The sequence below is a fragment of the Hirundo rustica genome, chromosome W (genome assembly GCF_015227805.2).
Source record: "Hirundo rustica isolate bHirRus1 chromosome W, bHirRus1.pri.v3, whole genome shotgun sequence".
Classification (NCBI taxonomy): domain Eukaryota; kingdom Metazoa; phylum Chordata; class Aves; order Passeriformes; family Hirundinidae; genus Hirundo; species Hirundo rustica.
Genome location: NC_053487.1, coordinates 31663771 through 31686830, shown reverse-complemented (window position 1 = coordinate 31686830; position 23060 = coordinate 31663771). Strand labels below are relative to the sequence as shown.

The window sequence follows — 23060 nt, the reverse complement described above, 5'->3', positions numbered from 1 at the left end:
CAGGCTTTGGGAGGGGGTAAGGTTGGCTGATATAGCACCAGGAGTTTAAAACGCAGTGCAGCCAGTTTGCAGACAAGCATGTGGCTGCTGGTCATGGAGACTCCCAGCGCCGCTCTCTCCTTACTCAGTCTTTTGTTGTATTTTGTTAAGGCTTAAACCTTTTAAATTTTAAAAGTGAGCATCGTTTTTTACAACACAGATTATTAAAAAGAAAAAACAAAACACATTCTCCCATATATTGACTTGTGCAGCTTTTTCTCTGCTAAAATATTTAAAAAACACAAACCATAGATAGTGTAGAAGTGCATAGAAAATAAATCCTGCACCCATATTTTTTTAAAATTTGCATTTTTGTTTGACCCTTTTTACTAGGTTGCTAATTTCTCCATTTAATTTATGTTCAGCCATTCCCAAGGAAATGCCAATTCTACATGTATGTTTATATATTGGGAAAACTGCCATATTTCATTACCCTAGTCAATAGCAGGTTTGGGGTATTTTCTAGGGATTGATTATAGCTAAGTAGGTCACCTCTTAGCTCCTTGCCCTTTCCTATTACATGGTAAGTGTAGCTCCTTATTATGACAGGAATTATCCCATATCGTTCAAAAGATGAGAAAAATAAAATGATCAAGACACAACCCCTCCCAAAGTGAAATAATTCACTTAATCTGGATCAATCACATTAAGATTTACAAAGTTCTTGAATTTCTTTTTTTTGCTTTTATTTAGGAAGTGAAAATAAAACTTGTAAACTATAAATACAAATGCCGGGGTGTTACATGAAATATCCAGGAGTACTTTATTATTTTTTAATTTCTTACAAATATTTCCTATGGAGCTCAAGAAACAGGGAAACCAAATAAATTTTAAGTCTGTAAAAAAATGAAAATCAAGTTAGATACTGCCAATTTGTCAATTCATAAAAGTTTCTATCTGACAATGAAGCTCTGAAAAGTACCAATTCATTCATTACACCAACTGCTATTTTTAACAATATTTGCATTAAGCAAGCTGTGTAGAACCAGGTGTACTCAACCCACTTAATTCAGTGGCATCACAGTTTTAAAATATTTTTTGTCACACATATATATATATATACTGCAGAGGGCCAAAAATATAAAAAAAAGGTCAAATTTCACACGTTAGCATTAATATTTTTTTTACTTTTTTTCCCCAAAATAGCAAAGCCAAGCCAGTTTTCACATTGTTTCTTTAATTTGCCAAAAACATGTAACTCCATCTATATCAAAGCAGAAGAGCAAGCTTACCAGCAACTTTTATTTATGCATTTTCTTGTGGGGGGGGGGGAAAGGGTGTATCCATTTTAGATATTACCTTACATATATAAAAAAAAGTCCACCAATATTAGGTTCACTAAATTTATTTAAAAATCCGTAAAATACATCTTAAAAAAGAACATTACATTCTGCACACTGCCCTCAAAGGATGCCAGGGACATGTGAACAACCAGTCCTTCCCCCCCCCTTCCAAAAAAAATTTTAAAAAATTACAGTGTACATAAAGCAGGGTGTTCACAATAGCTACAGGAAAAAAAACCCACATTACAATTTACCATCACTGAAGAAAAATAAAATCTACTCTGCTGCTGTTTCAAAATTTCAGTGTTATTCTTGTGCAACCTTTTCCTACCCCAAATATTTGTAATGAACTAAAACATTACATCTGGCGAAAAGCAGATTCCACTACACTTCAAATGCAGAACACCTATGAAGCAGAGGAATGTTGTCTATTTAAACAGAAGCAGATATTTAAAAAAAAAAAAAAAAAAAAAAGGTGCAGGACTCCTTCAGTTCTTCACTAGTCTTAGAAAAACTTTCCAGAATACTGCTTCACACTATAAAAAAGAAAAAATAATCTTGCATTAGAATCCTTCAACATCTGCATATTGCTTCACACTATAAAAGAAAAAGAAAAAAGCGTGTATTAGAATGATTGACCATACATCTTTCATCAATATGTACAATGACATTCTTAAAGATTAAACTACAAATTCCCAATACTATTTAAAGTAAATAATTTTAAAAGGTTAATGGCTAATAATTATAGGCATATAATTATTTAAAGCACATTTAAATATTAGTAATCTAAAGCCAACCATTCAAGTAAACATTAAAAAATGCTATGATAGCCAACACATTATTAAAGCAAAACTAAGTAAACTATGTCCAAAACTATTAACATTCAGAAGAAGAGAAAGTAATGCCAGCAAGGTGTGAAATGCTGCATAACAGCACCAATTGATTTCAACTTCTGTAGAGGCATGGCCTGTGCCATATGGCAGACTGTGATTTGTTGTCGATTATCTAAAAACAACAAAATCACTAGTCTTCCACACAGAACTAGACCAATGTCCACTGAAATCTTCTATATTTTCTACAGGTTCTATATAATTAATTACAAGTAATTTTTTTTGCAGCAATTTTCACCAGAGAAATGAGAAGACTGCTTGGCCAAGGTATCTTCCATCTAGATTAGTTTTGAGGGAATTTTCATTTGTGTTAGAACAAAGAAAAGAGAATCAAGGCAGACCTACCACTAGAGAAGTTAGGTTCAACAGTTACTTAAATCCTGTCTTCTAAAAACTATACTGCAGAGAAGAGCTTTAGAATGTAGTAGTAGGAAAGTCAGTTTAAAAATGACAGTAAGGACAGCATTAAGCTTCAACTTGCCTGTTCTGCAGTAAATACTGAGCATTTTGTATCTGGTCCTGCGTTCCTGTAATAGTTATTATTCGATCTTCTGAGCCTTCTAGTGGTTCATCAATTTTGATTGAAGCTCCTGACTCATGACGTATTTGTTTGATTCTCTGGCCTCCCTTTCCAATAATAGAACCTGCCAACTAGGGGAGAAAATAAAGCATTCATTTCTTGATATAACTTTCTCTGCACAGTACTGTTCAAGTAGCTTCCATCCATTTAGTTTGAAGAGTTACAATGGAAGCTTACTCTTTTAGAGCCTCAAAGCAGTCGCTGCAATGTATATTATTAAACACAGGTGGGATAAAGTTGGAAGAATCAAATGTTTGTAAAAACAAGTTATATAGACCATCTCTATTACTGAATGCTAACAATTAAAAAATAGTTCAGTGCAATCTCTAATGTCAAGACAAAACAAATATCCTTAAGAATAAACTTCCAATGATTTAGAAACACTTGCTTTATATGAAAGTACTTGTCAAGCATACCAAATACTTCTGATTTACTTACATAGCCTAAGAAAAGGCTATGATTATTTATTTATTTATTTAAACACAATTGGAAAGCAAGTCAGCTTCACTTACATCTTTGGGAATTGTTACTTGTGTTGTGATGATGGGTCCACCAAGATCTCCATATGAGCCACGGCCCCCTGTGTAAGAATAGTCTGATTTAAACATATGCATCAAGCCTCTTACTGACTAAATGAAGTGCATGTCAAAGTTCTCTATAAAAACTTACCATATCCAGAGCCACCCTCAAACTATAAGAAAAAGAGAAAGAAAAACCTTAAATAGTAAATCTAGCCATGATTCATTAACATGTTTTCATCCCAAGTATCATACTGTTAACTTTGAGCCTATTTTATGCAAAAAATCCTAACCCACAACCTTAATCTAAGTGTCATTAAAGACAAAGTGGGGAAGAGGGCAGACCAGAAACAAGGGGGCAGGGAAGAATATCCCACAAGAACCTTTTAGCTAGCTCTGTTAAAATCTCTAAGAATAAGTCATTAAGATCCAGCCATACCAATTTACCAAGCAACCTTATCAATTCAGTTGGTAAACAGCTCTTAATGTTGATCTACTCCCGACCCTTGAACTAAACTAGCATTCAAATCCAAAGATCAGAGTTCAGCCTTATTACTACTACCTATACAGCTCAGGAGAAATTAAAGTTTCAGTTTGGGACAAGACATTTACCTGGTAACTATCAACCCTCCTACTCCATCTTGAGGAAAAACCAATTCAACTCTAATAACTTTATAACTTGTCTCTCCATTCAGACTATGCAACAATCCTTTGCATCTTAGAAGGGACAATCATGACACTTATTACTACTGTTCTGGTAAAATTATCATATAACAAATCCAAATCAATGAACTGCAGCATTCCTGACTGCTTTTATTTTTAGGACTAGTACTTGATATCAAGTGCTTAATTTGATCTAATGCCTTCTGTATACACACACTCATTTTAATCTTCCTGTAGAAGCAGAAATAGATGTGCACACTTCTCCAGAATTCAACTGATAACATTGATATAAAGGAATCTGTGTGAACTACTTGTTTGCAGAAGTTGTAATGCAATAATTTTTTCCAAAACAGAAACCAAACACCTGTCAGATTTTTAGAGACACATCAAAATGGAAGCTATTCAGAAAAAGTTGTTCATCTGTTTCTAAGCAACCTGTGTTGTGCAATCACATTGCTTAGCAATACAGACCTTAATATAATATAAAAAGAGCTTGTAGTGGAGTGCAAAATACAAAACAGTGAAGGACACTGCTTAGAACGTAATTCAGAGACAGATCAGAGCTGCATATTCCACACATACTTTTCTACCTATTTCTGCTGGTATTTTGCCCAGGGAATCTCTTTTTTGGGCTAACTTGTAATGAACAATCATTTTCTTGATCCTTCCTGCTGCTTCCCCTCCCCAGACTATAAAACAGCAAATTAATTTGACAGCAGATGAGTAATTCTATCTGCAACATTTATGTAAGCTAGGAACTAACATTTAATATTTGGTGGCACTTTGCCATCTTCTACACAGCATAAACACTTGCTGATACCCTTTGAGCTTTCCTCTCTAAACCCTCTAAGAGTAAGAAGTTTGATAAACACAAATCAAATTGAATACTTTCAAATATATGGATAGGTAATGCACAAGTTTATCCAGAACTATAAGTAAAGAACTACTTTTAGCATTCCTCATTTGAAACAGAGGAAAGCACAACATGATGAAGTTAAAATAAAACATATTCCTAAATAGATGCTGACAGAGCAAGAGTTACAGTGAAAGTTACATCAGAAACAATAAAATAGGGTACAAAACAGACAATACAACAGAAAAGCTCCTCCTGGTTGTGCTGCTGCATGCTTCCTTTGGGGAACATTAACTGCCTGTATAGAAGTCACTGTTCAGGACATAAACTGCTAATAACCTAAGTTACAATGACAGCTTTAGGGATTTTTCAAAGGTGCAAGCTGCCACTAGCTACATTCAATCTCAAAAAATTCCAGTTATCACTTAAACAATTCAAAGTATTTTCCTCAAAAATAAACTATTTAACTAGTCTAATAAAAGCATGAGCACACTCACCAACTCTGGTGGCTGCATGTCATCACAGGCATCTACATGACACTGCATCATCTTCCAGGGACAATGTAATAGAAGGAAAAGAAGAAATGAATCCACACTAAGTCCATGTTATGAAGGCTTATAGGTAACTTGGCAAACACACACAGCAATATAGAGAAACATTTTTCTGCACTACTTAAACTACTACAAAGGCTCAAAAGTAAATAACAGACCAGTTACAAGATTTACTCCCTTTTACTTTCACTGCTAGAGAACTGTTACTGGTCACACTTCCTTTTTTCCTTGTTTCTTCAGTCTTCTTTAACAAATGTTGGGGAAAAAAATCATCAAAATTATAAAAATACAATTTGTAGTATCCACTTCAAATTACTATTATGGAAAAGGTCTTTGCTGAGTTAAAACATGCAACATGACATGAATGGCACACTAAAAAAAGGATGACACCACTGATGAATTATTCTTTAAGGAACTAAGGAACACCTCCAAATCAACTGCCCTTGTCATTTTGGGGGCTTCATCTTGCTGGATGTTAACTGGAACATCACACAGCTGGTACAACCAGGGCCAGAAGATTCCTAAAACACCTGGATGACATCATGGTACAGGTACTAGGGGAGCCAACTAGGAAAGGAGCCTTCCTTGATTTGTTGCTCATTAATAGAGAGGAGCTCAAGAGTGAAGTGGCGATTGGTGACCATCTTGGCCACAGTGACCACAAAGCAATGGAGTTTAAAATTAAAATCTCTGGTGAAAGGGAAAAAAGTGCCAGCAAAACTTCAACCCTGGACATGAGGAGAGGGGACTTCAAGCTGCTCAGGGAACAAGTTAGGTCCCCTGGTAAAATGCTTTAGAAGGTGCTGGGGTCCATTAAGTGCCGGTCATTTTTTAAGCACCACCTCCTAAGGGCACAGGCAATTCCCAAATGTCAGAAGTCAAGCAGGTGAGGCAGAAGACCAGCTTGGCTGAGCAGGGATCTTTTTCTGGAGCTAAGACAAAAGAGGAAGGTATATGCCCAGTGGAAGCAAGGTCAGGTGATATGGGAAGAATACAGAGATTCTGCTTGCCCCAGTAGGGAGAAAATTTGGGCAGCCAAAGCTCAACTAGAATTGAAGCTGCCAGAACTGTGGGGGACAATAAAGTTTTTAAAAATATATCAGTAGCAAAAGGGAGACCATTAACAATATAGGCCTGTTACAGGATGAAGATGGCCACCTCACAGAGACAAGGCAAATGTCTTTACAGCATTCTTTGCCTGTCTTCAACTCGGATGACAGACCAAGGAGGTCCCAGTGCCCTGAGCTGGAGGACTGTGACTGCAAGAATGACTGACTCCCAGTTGACCCTGAAGTTGAGCAGGATCTGCTGCTCCAGGTGCATCCCTATAAATCTATGGTGCCTGATGGGATTCATCCAAGAGTACCCAAAGAGCTGGCTGATGCCATTGCGAGACCTCCCTCAGTGATTTTTGAACGATCTTGGGAAACTGGAGAGGTCCCAGTTGACTGGAAGCTGGCAAAGGTTGTCCAAATTTTCAAGGGCAAGAATGACCATGGAAACTATAGGCCTGTCAGTCTCACTTCAGTGCCTGGTAAAGTTATGGAGAAGATTATTCTGGAAGTTACTGAAAAATACCTGATAGATAATGACTGCATTGCAGTCATTGGTCACAGCCAGCACAGCTTCATGAGGTGAAGGTCCTGCTTGACAAACTTGATTTCTTTTTATGACAAGGTAACCCACCCACTTGATCAAGGGAAGCCAGTTGATGTGATCATTTTGGATTTCAGTAAAGCTTTCGATACTGTCTCTCCCAGGATCCTTCTGGACAAAATGTCCAGCACACAGCTGGATAGCCATTACATGCAATGGGCGAACAACTGGCTCATGGGTCAGGCACAAAGGGTTATAGCGAATGGGGTGACATCAGACTGGTGATCTGTCACTAGTGGGGTTCCACAGGGCTCCATTTTAGGGCCAGTTCTCTTTAACATCTTCATAAATGACTTGGACACAAGATTCAAAGGTATACTAAGTAACTTTGCCAACAACACTAAACTGGGAGGAGCTATTGACTCCTTTAAAACCAGGGAGGCCCTGCAGAGAGATCTTGACAAATTAGAGGGTGGAGCAATCACCAACCATATTAAGTACAAGGGAAAGTGCTGGATTCTGCACCTGGGATGGGACAACCCTGGATGTACAGACTTGGGAAAGAGATGTTGGAAAGCAGTGCCACATAAAGGGACCTGGGGGTCCTGCTCAATGGCAAGTTTAACATGAGACAGTAGTGCCCTGGCAGCCAGGAGGGCCAATTGTGTCCTGGGGTGCATCAGGCATAGCATCATCACCCAGTCAAGGGAGGTGATTATCTCACTCTGCTCTGCACTGGGGTGGCTTCACCTTGAGTCCTGTGTGCAGTTTTGGGTGCCAGACTAGAAGAAAGATATTAAGCTATCAGAGAGCATCCAAAGGCAGACTATGAAGATGGTGAAGGGCCTTGAGGGGAAGCCGTATGAGGAGCAGGTGAGGTCACAGGAGAAGGGAAGACTGAGGTGGTGATACCTCATTGCAGTCTACATCTTCCTCAAAAGGGGAAGTGGAGGGGCAGCACTGATCTCTTCTCTGGTGACCAGTGACAGGACCCGAGAAAACAGCATGAAGCTATGTCAGGGGAGGATACCAGGAAAAGTTCTTCACCCAGAGGGTGGTTGGGCACTAGAAGCCAGGGCACTGGTCACAGCCCCAAGGCTGCCAGAGCTCAAGGAATGTTTGGACAATGCTCTCAGGCACAGGGTGGGATTGTTGGGGTGTCCTGTGCAGAGCCAGGAGTTGGACTTGATGATCATTGTGGGTCCCTTCCAACTCAGGATATTCTGTGATTCTATGAAAATATAAGTGCTCCTTTAAAAACGGTTCATAAAATATTAGGTGCATACAATTTTCTTCTCTACAGACTCATTTGTGCTAGTTACTACTGATAACCAATGCAAATGAAATCGAAACCAAATACAACACTGACTGGATGACACAAAATGATTAATATGAATAAGAATTTATTGCCTTTTGCATGCAATTGAAAAATACGCATGCAATACTAACTGATGGGAAATTCCTTGGCCCAGAAGAATGAAAATTGAAATGTTGTTAATTTTAGTATTTATGTAGATGTGTCAAGCATATTTTCTTCACTCTTTTATTTTTACATGCTCCTTAACATCAAGCCTCTTAAAACATGAAGTATGTCTAATATTTTTTTAGGGTATGTACCTTAAGTCAAGTGCTAATACACATAATGATTCAGTAGTAGGAATCATTTGAATGAGAAAAACCAGATGAGATGTCTGAGCATACACTACAACAGACACTGATTTAGCTCATTTGACTCCAATTTTAAAATATTTTGAAAGCATTAGGCATCAGCCATTATAACAAAAAAAAAAAAAAAAAAAAAAGGGAAGAGGAGGGTTAAACAGCTTTATATGTACTTCTCCACCTTATTTTTTCCCTGGTATGTTTCTGTGCATTTGTATATCTAAAGCACCCATGGGGATGGGGGTATTAAAAAAGAAATAGCAGAAATGCATTTGTGTTTTCTCAGCTATCAAAATAGCTGTCATGGTCCATAGGCATTTGATTTGGAGTACTTACAGCCTAAAATACATACCACTGTAAATAAGAGAAACAATGCATGTATGCTTTTCAGTAAAATGCTTCAGAATAAATTATATATATACATACACACACTATTATTTTTTCCTCCCATCTTCAAATTTACAAGACTGTCAGTCTTGTTACATCTCAGAAAAGTCAAGTTTCACCATCTTACAAGTCTGAACTTTCTCACTTTTAGAGAAGAGATCTGGCAGAAAATGAGGATTACTCTAGAATCAACATCTCCCAAGATGTTGGTCTGAAGAGACTCAATTCTTGCCTTTTAATGTATTTATGTAAAATGGTAGTCCTGCTCTCTGCAAGTAGCCTTTCCCATGCATTACTTCACAAACCACAATGATGTTGGTTTACTCTAAATGTTTCACTACAGAATGGCTTCTATGTGAAATATATAGTAACTCAAGACCTTATATTTCTGATATGACACTTTCAGCTTTAGCCTCACAATACATGGAAAGACTTCTCATGTGCTTATACAATTAAGGATACTGGGATTATGGCTAGCCAAAGCTAGAAATTAAATAAGATCTGTGTCAGAAAGCAGTCCTCATTGTAGGCTGTCTATGAAACTCATGCATAAAGCAGCGAAAGCCATGAGCAACTCCACTGTGAAGAGGAAATAGAACTGCTTTTCAGAACATGGAAAACAAGCAGAGATTACTCCTATTTATTTGTAGAAACTCATGTCAAGAAAGCCAAGGTCAACCCGATCAAAGTCAGACTAGAGTTCAAATAGATTTTTCTATTCTAGATGGAATGGAACAGAACTAGAACACACTATTGCCCAAGCTGAAGACTGTGCTCAACCACATACCCAAGGAAGGGCAGATTGCTCTGTCCTGACATTGGTTTTACCAGATGCAAATAATAAAACACAAAACCTGAGCTTTGAAAACATGAAAATACAAATAAGTGATCTTAGAGGCCTAGTTCACAATTCCTAGTTTCTTAAGATCCTGAGTAGCATAGACAACTTGCTGGTTTTTATGTTGTGGGTTTGTTATATTGTGTTACTGGAAGTAATTGCCTCTTCCTCCCAGGAGGCACCAATGTGTAAATCTCATTTAGGTAGCCTATTTCATAGCTCCTCTACTTTCTCTTCCATTTATTTAAAATAAAATAATCTCATCTAACCTGTCATCTTAAAGAATGTGCCAAACAGAGCCAGAGGAGGGGAAAAAAAAAAAAAAAAAAGGAGACTGTTAAAACCAGGTTTACCTCCCAGATACCTAGAATTTCTCTTCCCAGGAAAGAGGATACAATAACAGATACAATAAATGACTACCAGGAAGTCATATTTCAGAGTACAACATGGAAGAATATCTTTATGTGTTTTTTAATTCTCCCCACCCTCAACATGACTGAAATCTATCTAATTTAATTTAAAATTCATCTTATCAGTGGTCCTGGCTCTAAAACATTTGAAATGATAGTAATTTTTTTCAGACATAAATTGGCATTAAGAACTGAATTGAAAAAGCAATTATCTGCCAGACCAATTAGAGCCCTTTAAAGATATTATTCATGCTCTCTTAAATTTTGTTAACATTTATTGGAAAACATTGTTCTGACATGCTTTCTTAATCTGAACAGCCTCCCAATTTCTATTTCTGTCATCCTGATTGACAAGAAACAGTCTACAAGGTCTGTGTAACAAAACCTGCAGGGACTGTGCTCTACAAAACTTTCTATTCCATTGTTGATGGTAGGCAGGGAAAAACAACCAACCAAACAAAAAAAAAAATCCCACAAACCAAAACCACACAGCAGATCACATCCCAAATACTCTTTACACCTCAAACAGTTGTATTCTTGGGGACACCATTCATATGGCCAAAACACTTTAGAGATATCAAAGTTTATCACAAGCACACATGTTCCAGACTTAAATGTATGTATTCAAGAAGTTTCCTCAAAGTGCTAACTGTATTTACTAAACAATAAAAAAGATTAACCTCCTACCATTCCATCGTAACGGTCTCCAGGTCTACCTCTTCGGTCATAAGACATAAGATCTCTAAAATGAGAAAAAGCAGCAGCACATGACTCATGTTATGAACTAGTTTATATATTCTAATTCAAGTTTTAATTATGAATTTCTGAATGCTTTAGCCTAGTTCTGAATGACAGTAAGTTACAGAACTACTAGTCCTGATAATACTGCAGAAATAATTAAATTCAAATGCTTTTCAAAATTTTCTGGTGCAATACACACTCAATCCTGCATAATCACTACCAACATGGAATATGAAACAAGTCCTGGAAACATGAGCACAATTCAGTAAATGTTACTCAGCTTGTACAATGCATTTATGCAACAGCTTACCCTCCACGAGGAGGTGGTGGAGGAGGAAGAGGAAGATTACGAGCTCTGCTTCCACCTCTGCCACCACGGCCTGGTGGCGGTGGTGGAGGTCCTCTGCGAGGGCTCATATCATCATAATCTCTTCTTGATGGAGGCATAGGTCGTCCGCCACGACCAGGAGGCATTCGATCAAAGCCTCCTCTTCCACGCATGGGAAAGCCTACTGGACGTCCCCTTCTATCATCGAACATCATTGTGAAGCCACCGTAGTCATATGTTTCATCATAGAAATTTGGATCATAAGGCTGGGCCCGTCCTTTAATTGGAGACTAAGACACACAAAAATAAAAACAACAGCACCCCTCCCACCAGTTAGCACTGATACAACCATATTTGATTAAATTAATATATTAAATATATAAATATGAATCTATACATGCTGAATATGTTCTTTATTTCACAATGCTCATAGGCAAGGCAGGGGTAGTGACATGCTTCCTGTGAGCTTAACTATGATAGAGAAATTGCTGTTATCAATGGGTGGCACATACATTTGTCTCACATCCTCCCCAATTTAAATTTTCTTATTTTATGGATATGTAAAGCATGACTAATTCCCTTGATACCAAAAATGTCTTCTCTCTCCAATAAAGTACACTCCAATTCTAGCAAGCAGGAATAATTTCAAAGGGTGCTAACACTCCAACGTTTATTTTGTTACTGGAGAACAGGCACTGAATTAAAAACAGAATTGGAAAGATACAATTCTCCAGCCAAATGATCCTGACTTTCATGAATACCAATGAAAGAATAAGTTTAAGACACATTACCTCAGAGATAAGATCCAAGATAATCTTGATACATTCCACAACTCTATCAGGTTTTCCACCAATAAGCACCACTCTATCAGTGGAATGAGGACAACATTCTTGAAAGAGCTTAATGGTGGTTTGAGTGTTCTGTTGAATAGAAGAAAAGCAACCCCCAAAATTTTCGAATAGAAGTATTTGAAACAATTTTATAAACTTATTGAAAACAAAATGGGTAAGACAAACACTAAAACATTTTAAAAGAAACAGTCAAACCAAATCATTCAACTTCTAGTCACTTTAGGTGAATGCTTGGCTTCCGAGTACTTACAACAAATTTAATCTTAAAATATTACATTTTTAATACCTGCAATGGCATCAGTTTGTATGAAATGCTAGTGAAAAATTTAGATGCTTGAAATCTTTCAGTTATGGCTCATTTACATGGTTATTTAATCAAATATGAGCAAAAGGACCACATATTCATTATAAGCTTACAGGTTATATAAGCCTTCACATTTCATAAAAACATACTTTGGATGCAAGACAGCAATGTTGCTCGGATTATGTCTATTCACCTTGCCTTCCCCTCATTCCACACAAATAGTAACTTCTGCTTAACTGACCTGGAATTGCTTTTGATGCAATGTGAGGAAAGGACAGAAAAGAACATTCTAAATTGATAGAAACCCCTAGCTTTTTAAAACAAAATCTCATTCCTTCACAAAGGAAAAAGTGGCCTTTAAATTAGTGAAACTTAAAAAAACCCAAAAAACCAACCAAACAAAACCCTAAGAAAACCCCACCATACTTTTTAATAACAATATTCAAACATCTATTAAATTATCATTAAAGAGTTTATGGAGATCCATCCACACTAAATAGTTTTCCATGTCCAACACCGTCGATATAGCTTATTCAGCAGTTCCTTCCAGAAGGTGTGATGAATGGCATTTTAATTTTAAAAAGTATCCTTTATTTATAAAAATTACTCTACTGCTAATACGCTTAAAAGCTTTATAAGTAGTTCTGGGGTCTATCACCAACAGCTACTTCATGTATGAAATATGTTCTTAAGGATCATAGATCACAGATGAAGCTTACACTCACAGCATATGAACACAAAAAATTAATTTTTTTATAGAATAAAAGCAGAATCTGAAAAGAACAGGAAACAGTACCTCTCTGAGTTCTTTGATTTTAGCACCCTTGACACCAATAATTCCTCCTGCTAGACTTTGGTGAATTAGAAGTCTTAATTCACAGTCAAAGTCACTACCTTTGTAGTGCTGGTACTGTAAGATGCATACAAGAATAAAATATTAGTCAGGGGAAAAAAGAATTGAAAAATCCAAATACTAATTATGATTTTCTTTGTTAAGATTTTTCTCCAAACAGCATGGTATGACTTTATTTACTGCTGAACTGTAATACTGCATTTGCTATAAAAAAACCCCAAAAACACATACTTTAAAGTAATTTGCCTTAACACAAGGTGATGTCAAATTAGCTTTCTTTATTTCTTTTATTATTATTGCTGTTGTATAGAATTTTAATATATCCAAAAGTGCAAAACACTTGATTACAAAGCAAAGACAGAATGGAAATTACAATAGAGCTACTTAAAATTGGGAACTAGTCAGGAAACAGGTGGTTTGAAGGGAAGGAAGCTGTTCCAAATAACAATTTTCTAAGAAGAAATTTTCTGTCCCCTATAAAAAAAATGCCAACACATACATTGAGAGCTATAGGTCTTCTTTCAAAAAAAGGCTGGGTTTTACTTTCTAATTTAATATATTAAAAATAGGACACAATCATCTAGAATTGTCTTGTTTTAAAATCTAAATTTATACCTCTGGAAAAGAAACAAACCTAAGAGACATACCTCTTCCAAAGTAGGGATAATCTTCTTCAAGATTTCTCCAATTGTCTCTGTATCTGCACTTATACTCAAGATACTGTTAAGAGGCCATAGAGTCAGAAAACATAGAGAAGGTGGAAAGTAGCAGAAATAAGTTTAGTATTCATAATCATACACAAAATTCTAACAAGACTGACTACACAGAAGACCTTACAATTAATATTCCCCATTTAAAGTAAACGTTCTCTGGATTTACAACACATGCATCTTTGTTTATGTCCAATATATATGCATGATGAATATAAGAATTTAAGGCTAGGTAAGACTTACAGAGAGAGCAAGCGAACTCATGAGAGCTTTTGGAAGGGCTCAGACAGATTAACCAGGCAAGAAATCGATGCAAAACAAAGTATGAGTGAATATTCATTTTCCCCACCACCATTAATTTAGTATACCCTTACCATTACATTGGTAAAACTAGCACACCTTTTTGGTGAAAAGGTGGGGATATGTAAGTAGTCAACATTATATCTGGAGTAAGGTTGAGACACCAGTTAGAAATTAGATTACTAATGGGCTCTGCAAAAAATGGAATATAAATACAAGGGGGAAAACCCCAAAACAAAACAAAAAAACAACTCCACAAACAAACAAAAATGTAACACAAATGAGAAGTGAAGAAAAGTGAACTAGAGTTAGTACTTCAGCAGAAATAATTATGAACAGATAATGCTAGGGGGAGAAAGGTGGGCCACAAAGACCAGAGCAAGAGACCTGAAACAATTTCATTTATAATACAGTAAATATACAACACTTGAAGCTGTGCTCTTTCCATTGAAATAAAATTAGTGGATTGTTTGGGTGGCTAACTCATGTAAAAGTTGAGTGACAAAAAGACTTAATGGGGAAAATAAGACAAATTTAAAAAAAAACAAAAAAACAATACACGGTCTATAAGGGGATACTATTTATATCAAAGGCAGGTAATAAAATACATTTCTCTCTTTCTAATCAGGCAGTGAGGCATAAACTGTTGGGACATACCGCTCGGGGCCACTGCTGTCTGGGACTGAAACACTTGCATTGTACTGCATTGGTCATTGGCGTTCGTGGATGTTGGCATTGGGCATGGGCATTCAATCAGAAGTTGTCAAGTATGGTACCCGTTTGGCAACAAGCACATTTTTGGGCATAGCCAACCAGGGTTTTCACATGGGCGGTCAGGGGCGGATGGGCCAACGTCATGGTGGGCAACGCAGGGGCAAGTCGATCCAGTACATGGGTAACGGAGATATATGGCCAAAAAAAAAAACAAGGAGAGGGAAAAGGGGGAAAAGCAATAAATTTTAATTTAATACAAACTATACTTATTATGCTCAGTTAATGAAGCAAGTGTAACTTGCTTTGAAGAGTAACACAATAATGGCTTGCTACATCAACTGTGGCTTAACAGTATGGATCTTCACAAGTTACATTATCTGACTAAACTACATTTTACTTTTAACAATGATGTTTCGGTAGCAGGCTGGGTCATGAACGTAGACACAAAAACTGTTGAGATTCATATTACTGAAACCTTGGGCAAGTTGGGAGAGTTAGTATTCCAGACCAGTTAAATTATCTGGAGTAAGATGATGTGTTTATTTACTTAAAACAAACAAACAAAAACACAAGCTGCCAAAGTTTCTTTGCACGATTCCTGACGATTTCAGCTTAATCCTCAATTCTAGTTGCAATAGTTTGTGAACTTAGATGGAACTGATTCTGTGATGATATATTAGCAAATGTTGTGTTGAACACAGTCTTGCTTGAAAAGAATTGTAGCTGATCCTAAGTACAGGAATGTAAACAAATGGAATTTAAGAAGCATTGTCAAGTTTTATAAATATATAACATTTACACTGAATGTGTGCCTAATCACAAGTCAACCCACATAAAATATGAATAGGCAAATAAGTCATGACCATTTAAAAATGCTTCCAAGTAAAATAAAATGTTTCATTACTGTTCTATACCTGTATCTAAATCATGCAACCTAACATCAATGTTTTTGTGCTTTATGTCCACACTGTTAAAGCAAAACCAGATGGACCATTATGTTTTGGGGTTTTTTTTAAAGGAAGTTCAAGAATTCTTTTATTGCTGGGTTAAGCCAGCCACCAGAGATAGTTTTCAATAGCACTATAGTGGATTCACATATATGGGAAATGGTATAGTTACAGCTTTTAAGTTTTGCCAATATTTCTAATTAGAGATGTTAACTCATTTAAGTGTGTAATTTAGAGGAACCCTGTTTGAAAGCAAAGAGGTTTAATATAAACCTCTCCTCCCACATAACTTGAGCTGGGCTTCAATTAAAAACACAAATTGAAAAACTAAAAGTTATCTTCTCCAACAATCATTATAAGTGGCTTATTAGATTGCTGTCTAGGTTTGAATTTCTCAATTTCTAGAAATGTATGCAATCAAGTTTTCAGTGCAGTGCCCTGGAAGAATTGGTGTTAAATTAATTCAAACTCATGTATACTCACATCTGTACGAAGTGCCTTAATATTTTTGCCACCTTTTCCAATCACTGCTCCAGCATTCTGGAAAATAGTTTTCAGAAGTTACATTAGGCTAAAAACAGCACAGACTATTTTTTTTGAACTGAAGACTAAGAACAATGTATCTATTTCTGCATTACCTTGTGGGATGCATTTAAGGGTGGGGTGAGGCTTGTTTCCTTTTGAAAGGTTCAAATTAAATCAAAACAAACTGATATGGTTTTACCATGGGGAAAAAAAAGGTTAAAAAAAGGTCAATGCAGAGATAAAAATACTCAGCAATATTTTTTCAATTTCAAATTTAAGTTTCTATGCAATTCTGCCTGTATTCTCATAGAATCATAGGTCTACAAGCAGATAGGTGGACAAGCAGATGAATAAAAAACTGGTTGGATGACTGGCAATAGTTAATGGATCTTATTGCACCTAGAGGCTGGTAAGAAGTGGGGTACCACAGAGGTCTATCCTGGTCTATCCTGGGATCTGTCATGTTTAACACAGAATGATTTGGGTTGGAAGGGACCTTAAAGATGATCTAGTTCCCAACCCCCCCCCCCCCCACAGACAGGGATGCCACTCGCTAGATCAGGTTGCTCAGGGCCCCAACCATCTCATCATTAGAATATGACTGAAAAAATAATTTATGGGATTCCATGCATGTTCTATAGGTCAACAATTTTGCTAGTTTATTTGATCACTTTTTTAATGTTTGCAAATTTCACTTTCCCACTCCAAACATTTGAGCAAATGCTACTTTTGATTGAAGTCTATGTAACTCAACTGACCACTCAGGAACTTATAGTCAGAAGAACGTAAAACCAATATAAACAACTGCTAATCTCCAGTTGCTAAAATCAACAGGAATAAACTCAAGATATTCAAGAGGGGAAACTGTAAAACTAACTTTTTACCAGGCTATTTCAAGAACTACATGCAAAATTATTGCTTTTACTATGCAGTTTCATACATGATGCTAACAGCACCACAAATATTTTGCAGCACTCTACATAACTTGACTATTCATTAGAAATGCCATGTAGAGTTAAGGTAACATTCCCCTACCCTAAGACAAAAGACTGAGTTACTTCAGACAGCACACACATCTGCATCAACTGGAAATACTAAAGAAGATTCATAAAGAGCAGTCTTACTGTGACAATTTATACTAGTCAATGAAACAACTGCAATCCATGAAACTCCTTTATTTCCTACTGTTGATACATATAGATTTATTAAATTTGGAGAAATTACTAAAATCTTGAGGAAATCCTCATCTTGCCTCATATTTAATTTACAATTATAAGCTGATCATTCTCTAAACTGCTTGCTTTCTAAAGACTAATACACAGTCATTCCCCTGGAAGCAATTATGTTCTACTCAAATATGAGAAGTGGCTTATAATTTCTGTCTTTATTTTTTCAATGAGTATATTTTTTTAAAATCAAAGTCTCATAGATCGTTAGACTCATCCTTGGAAAAAACTACTGAAGATTGCAATACACTTGTACTACCGTTCATGCACACTTACAAATATTCTTAAATAAATTTTAAATAAAGCACAAGTTCTTTCTAAACACAGACCACAACATACACTATCACCACTGTCTTAAGCAATGGTATAAAGCAAGAACATAGCGATACTAAAAGCATACTTTGCTTTGAAGCAAAATGCGCAATTCAACCATTTCATCTGTATTCCGAGACCTTTTGAAGGCCTGTTCTTCTTCCATATCTTCTGCAGGACGTTTGCCTGTAGACAGGTCCATAGGGGGGAAAACACAAATATATATTTAACTTTCTAAGTCATGATAAAACTGTATATCAAGTTATGCACTGTATTCCTAGTGAAGTATTTCCTCCCATTAGCCCAATGCTAACTTCTGACATCTACCCTGAGCATCTATAGCACAGCAACAGGTTTTTACTTCATCAGTCTATATATCAATAAATGAAGACTCATTCAAATTTATAAACTACAGTTGAAATGAGAATTTTGCAAACTTTGTGAAAAAAATAACACTGTTTACAACAGTGCTGCATCATCTACTTAGTATTTCTTCTACAACTAGGAAAACCTTAAAGCACAAAAGATTAAAAGTAGCTTGTCTGAAATACTGGTGCAACAGTAGGAAAGTAGTATTTCAAATCACTTTTAAAAACTGGCCTCAATCAATACTAATGCTTCTAACTCTTCTTCACTAATTATGTCCAAAAGGTTTTTCATTTAGCTAATATTTAGAGATATTTCACATGTATATACATTCCTTGAAACTAACAACTGCAATAAATATAGTAATAGATATGCCTAACACTATCTTTACGTGATCACATTGTCCATACAAGTACTGAGCATTTAGCTATCAAATATTTTCAAGTCTTTACTTATAACTTTTAGTTACTTATACCATGACTAAAATACTCCCAAAGAAAAATTATATATTCATGATACAAAAATCATGTAAAACCACATGGGACATTTGAAAATTAAAATAGTAAATGAAGCATTTGATACAGTTAAAGCATTCCAAAATAGTTAGAAACACCATGACTCAAAAAGTTTTCCTCCCCCCAAAATAAAACAGCCCTTTAAAAAAATTTACCATTTGTCTCTGTGTTGGTAAAGGTCTCCTCCTGTTGTTCAGTCTCCATTACCTTTTATTCTTTGGAGTGAAGGTAAAACCTGTTGCAGAATAAAAAAGAGCTAGTACATTATTTTGTGGGGGAAAAGGCTAATTGTATACCATACTAATGGGAAAAGCAAGAAGAAATACCTGCTTTTAGAACTTACCAGTTTTATATATACTTGCAGAGCAAAACTCAAGTGTTCTGGGCAGGATCAAAACCCTACTGCTTCAGAAGCCTATGAAAACAGCATAGATCAGGCTCTGTTCACTTACAGGTCTGATTCTTGCTACAACTGAAAATGGGGTTTTGACCTGAGATTTTGCTGCAAAGCTTTTCTTTATAAATGAAAAAACAAGGCCAAACACGTCACTAAGAGGAGAAATAATAATCAAGTACAAAAGCTTACAGATACAAAATCACACTCTGAATTATTCCAACCTTACTCATTTTCAAGCATTTGCTAGTTTTAAGCAATCACAATTAGTGATAATGATTTTCAGATATTTAAAGTGAATAATTATCTGGTTCCTACTTTTAGGATGTTATATACCATATCTTGAATTTCCTTTTTAGGAGATGCTATGTTTCAATCTGCTAATTGTTTAGTTCTAAATTTAGTCAAAAAGTTATAAAAGTAAGGTTGGTGATTAGAATAAGTTTTCTATCAACTTACTAGCATGCCTTCCATTCGATATAACAGATGAATAAAACATTACACACAAGCCACACTTGAAAAATTATGTTAAAAATAGCACACTATTATGTATAACCTCTGCATACATGTATGAAGAATCTCAAAAGCAGACAAACTTTCTTGACCTTGTGAAACAGGTACCTCTTACAAGATCTATTTTTGCTAAGTCCACATAAGAATACTTGTAAAACAAATTAAAAGTCCAGGCAGAATAATTTTGCACCTTATTAAAAAATTAATTTATACAGATAACAGCCAAATAAAGAATGCTATTTTCCCTCCTTTGGATTTTATTGCTCAACTTTCATAGCCTGAACAAACGGTTGATATACATATCCACGAAGAAAAAGTGAGGTATGCTTAATTTTTTAAAGCATCCTTTTAATCATCCGTTAATTTGTAAGTTACCCTGTTTTTGCAGGCTAACAGGAAGCACTGCCGGTAGGCATGCACTCTTACAGTCGCTGCTGAGACACCACCTTCCCAGTACATATTAATATTTCCAGGCCCCTAATTTGAGCTAATAGAAAAAGCACCGCCTAAAGAATAGCCAAGTCTCAAAACAAACGGTACTAGAACGCAGGGATGGAAGCGGGAAGAGAAATTTCACCAGGTTCAAATAGCTAACCCTTCCAGACCCTATTCTATTTACAACCCTCCCAAAAATTCTAGAGCTGTAGGGGGAAGAAATGTAATATACTGTTCAGGACAAGATGCTCTCGACCAGTTGCTGTGCTCTTTTGTGCAAATCGAGTTTGCAGGATTAATTTAGCTAACACAACATTTTAAAAAACATCTAAATAAAGCAGTCACGAACATGAGTAGAGGGCTGAGAGATACCGGTGTGTCTCTACCTCGCTCCCTCCGGAACTAAGGGCCCTTTCCGCCCGGACGCCTCCCCTTCCGCAGACCCACGCGCCAGTCTGCTCGGGCTGACGTTCACCTTTACCCCTCGCACAGCTTCTAAAACCAGCCAGCCGCCGAGCGCTCGAAATCTCAGCTCACTCCCTAGGTGGGAGGGGGAAAGGCGCCGTTATATAACCCCCACAGTCCGAGACCCACCTCCGCGGTGGCAGGGACCAGCAGAAATGGCGGCCGCTGTGATAGCGCCTACCCACTGCTAGGCGGAACCGTGAGCCGAAAAACCACCACCACGCGGTCACAAGATTCCCCCCACTCTGACCAGAGAGACACAAAGGAGGCACTCAAGAGGCCCTCACCCCAGCTCAAGCAGGGCCAATAGAGTGCAAAAGCCCCGCCACGAGAACTCTGGCATGGCCCCTAAAAGCAGGCTCTGTTGCAGAACGCTCCCCAATCGTTTTGACACGGCTGCTTCCGCACAGGCCAAAGGAGAGTGCTCTCACTCGTCTTCCTCTCCGCCCACCATAATTACCAAAATCTCACCCTATCCAGTTACCCAAAGGTAGGCGCCAGAAAGGGGCGGCGATCGTCCCCCCCGGCCGTAGCACGCACCCGCTAATGCGACCAGCCTCCACCACATTGCCACTCCGGGAGCGGCACCAGTTGGGCCTCCGTGCTCGCACTATGGCCATCGAAGCGCGACTGCTGCCGGCAGAGACACAAATCATCCTTTTCGCCCTTCCCTTAGGGCAGATGGGGCCCCTTGGGTCTGCAAGTTGCGCAAAACCACTCCACATTAGGTAAGGAGTCATCACTCCCGGCCCCCTCTTTCTCCACGCAGTAGTCCCCAGACCTACCCAATTCCGCCGCCCCGCGCTGTCCCTGCGAGAGTCCAAGAAAATCCTGGGGCCCAGCGGTGACAGGGCTCCCGTGTTTTTGTGTCATACAAAAGGGTCGGGAGGGATGCGATCAACAGCTTCATTTCCTTCAACCCGGCTTAACCCATCCCCCTTACCCCACCCCCAGTGCAAGCAACACCCCATCCGAACCACGCTTACCTGCACCCACCACGTACGGGAAAGAAAGGTGAGCAGCTCCTACTACCAACACACACATCCACCAACACCGCCAGATGACTGGCCCAACCACCTACTCTCCTCCCCCCGTAGGGGACCCACTGCGGCCCCGTTGGGTAAGGCAGCTGCCCATCAGGGCAGGGATGGCCTCTAGTTCGCCCCGCCCTCCGTGTAGAGCACGGCGAGACAGGCCTAAGTATCACGAGGAGAGGAGCACTATCTATCCTGCACTGCCGCAGTGTGCCTAGGTTGTTTGTTTTACCTGCCTGACGGGGGGCCACGAGAAGAGCAGCAAGAACAGTGGAGACAACAGAAGGCAGTAAAGGAGAGCGACCTCAGAGGTTTTTTTGAAAAAAAATGGCGTCTGCGAAAACTCCGTCTTGTGCTTGTTCCCTAGCACTAGAGGAGGCGGGGCAGTGTTCTTGCGATGCTTAAAGACGCGCGTGGCGCCACGCCTCCTATTGGCTGTTGAGTTGCGCGGTGTTTTGGGGGGTTGTGAACAGAAAGTAGGTGTATTCTCGTCTTTCATCCCACCTACAACTCAGGTAATGGGAAGTAGGCTGCCCTGCTGGTTCTGCCCGCCCGCTCGTTCGGCACCGCCCCTGCCTCAGATAAGTGTATGGGGTGGCTCGGCTGAGGGTGCGGGGAAAGGGGTTTGGGTTCTGATCGGCCTGTTTGAGCAGTAGGGAGGCATGTGTCGTCCTTAATGTAATTGGTGGGGCGAGCCGTCTCGTCTTAGCATCCATCGCTGTCCACTGCAGCTCGTCGGTGTCCGCAGGGATGTGGGGTGACAGCTGGCTTTACCGCCCTCGGGGGTCTTGGAACAGGGTAGCAGCGCCAAGCAGGTGACAGGCTGTCTAAGGACTGCATGGACGACATGAGAAACTTATCGAAAATGGCGTGACATGCTAGGGATTAGACCCGTTGGTGAGTAAACAAATGGATTATTTCCTGTAAGTAACTGTACCTTTTTTCCCAAGTAGTAGAGTTTTGGGGCAAACTTAAAGGCAGGGTATTTTGTTCTTAGCTGTAGGTTATAATGTCAGAAGACAAAAACTTTGTGGTTTTTTACTCTTCTTATAGTAATTTTTCTTTGGTGTAATTCTGTAGGGAGGTTGAGTTCCTTGGTCATCCCCCTTTAGGGAATAAATGGGTTCGAAGTGCAGTTATACAATTTAAATGTGCATAGATGCTTCCAAAACTATCAAGAAGCTAGAGCTTATTAACCACTGATGTTCTTGAGACAATGACCACCAAAATTTGGTGCTATTGCAGCCAAATCCTGGA

General features: G+C 38.2%; 1 protein-coding gene across 13 annotated transcripts; it reads right to left on the bottom strand.

The window, feature by feature from the left end:
* Positions 1 to 778: 778 nt before the first annotated feature.
* LOC120764915 (heterogeneous nuclear ribonucleoprotein K) lies at positions 779 to 22182 on the bottom strand. 13 transcript variants are annotated; one of them, XM_058423927.1, is made up of 16 exons: positions 22036 to 22179; positions 19306 to 19377; positions 19119 to 19197; positions 18170 to 18280; positions 16502 to 16558; positions 15015 to 15058; positions 13995 to 14067; positions 13291 to 13404; positions 12131 to 12259; positions 11322 to 11629; positions 10958 to 11012; positions 5324 to 5374; positions 3462 to 3483; positions 3305 to 3387; positions 2694 to 2863; positions 779 to 1919 (listed from the first exon to the last, which is right to left on the bottom strand). In XM_058423927.1, exons 3-16 carry the CDS (start codon positions 19164 to 19166, stop codon positions 1886 to 1888), a joined length of 1299 nt encoding a protein of 432 aa, XP_058279910.1. In that variant the 5' UTR covers positions 19167 to 19197; positions 19306 to 19377; positions 22036 to 22179; the 3' UTR covers positions 779 to 1885. The 13 variants fall into 13 exon arrangements, with proteins under 13 accessions (XP_058279910.1, XP_039944993.1, XP_039944992.1 ...); XM_040089059.2 differs by having other exon boundaries at positions 18170 to 18267; positions 19118 to 19197; positions 22036 to 22178; XM_040089058.2 differs by lacking the exon at positions 22036 to 22179 and adding an exon at positions 21756 to 21840 and having other exon boundaries at positions 18170 to 18267; positions 19118 to 19197.
* Positions 22183 to 23060: the final 878 nt, after the last annotated feature.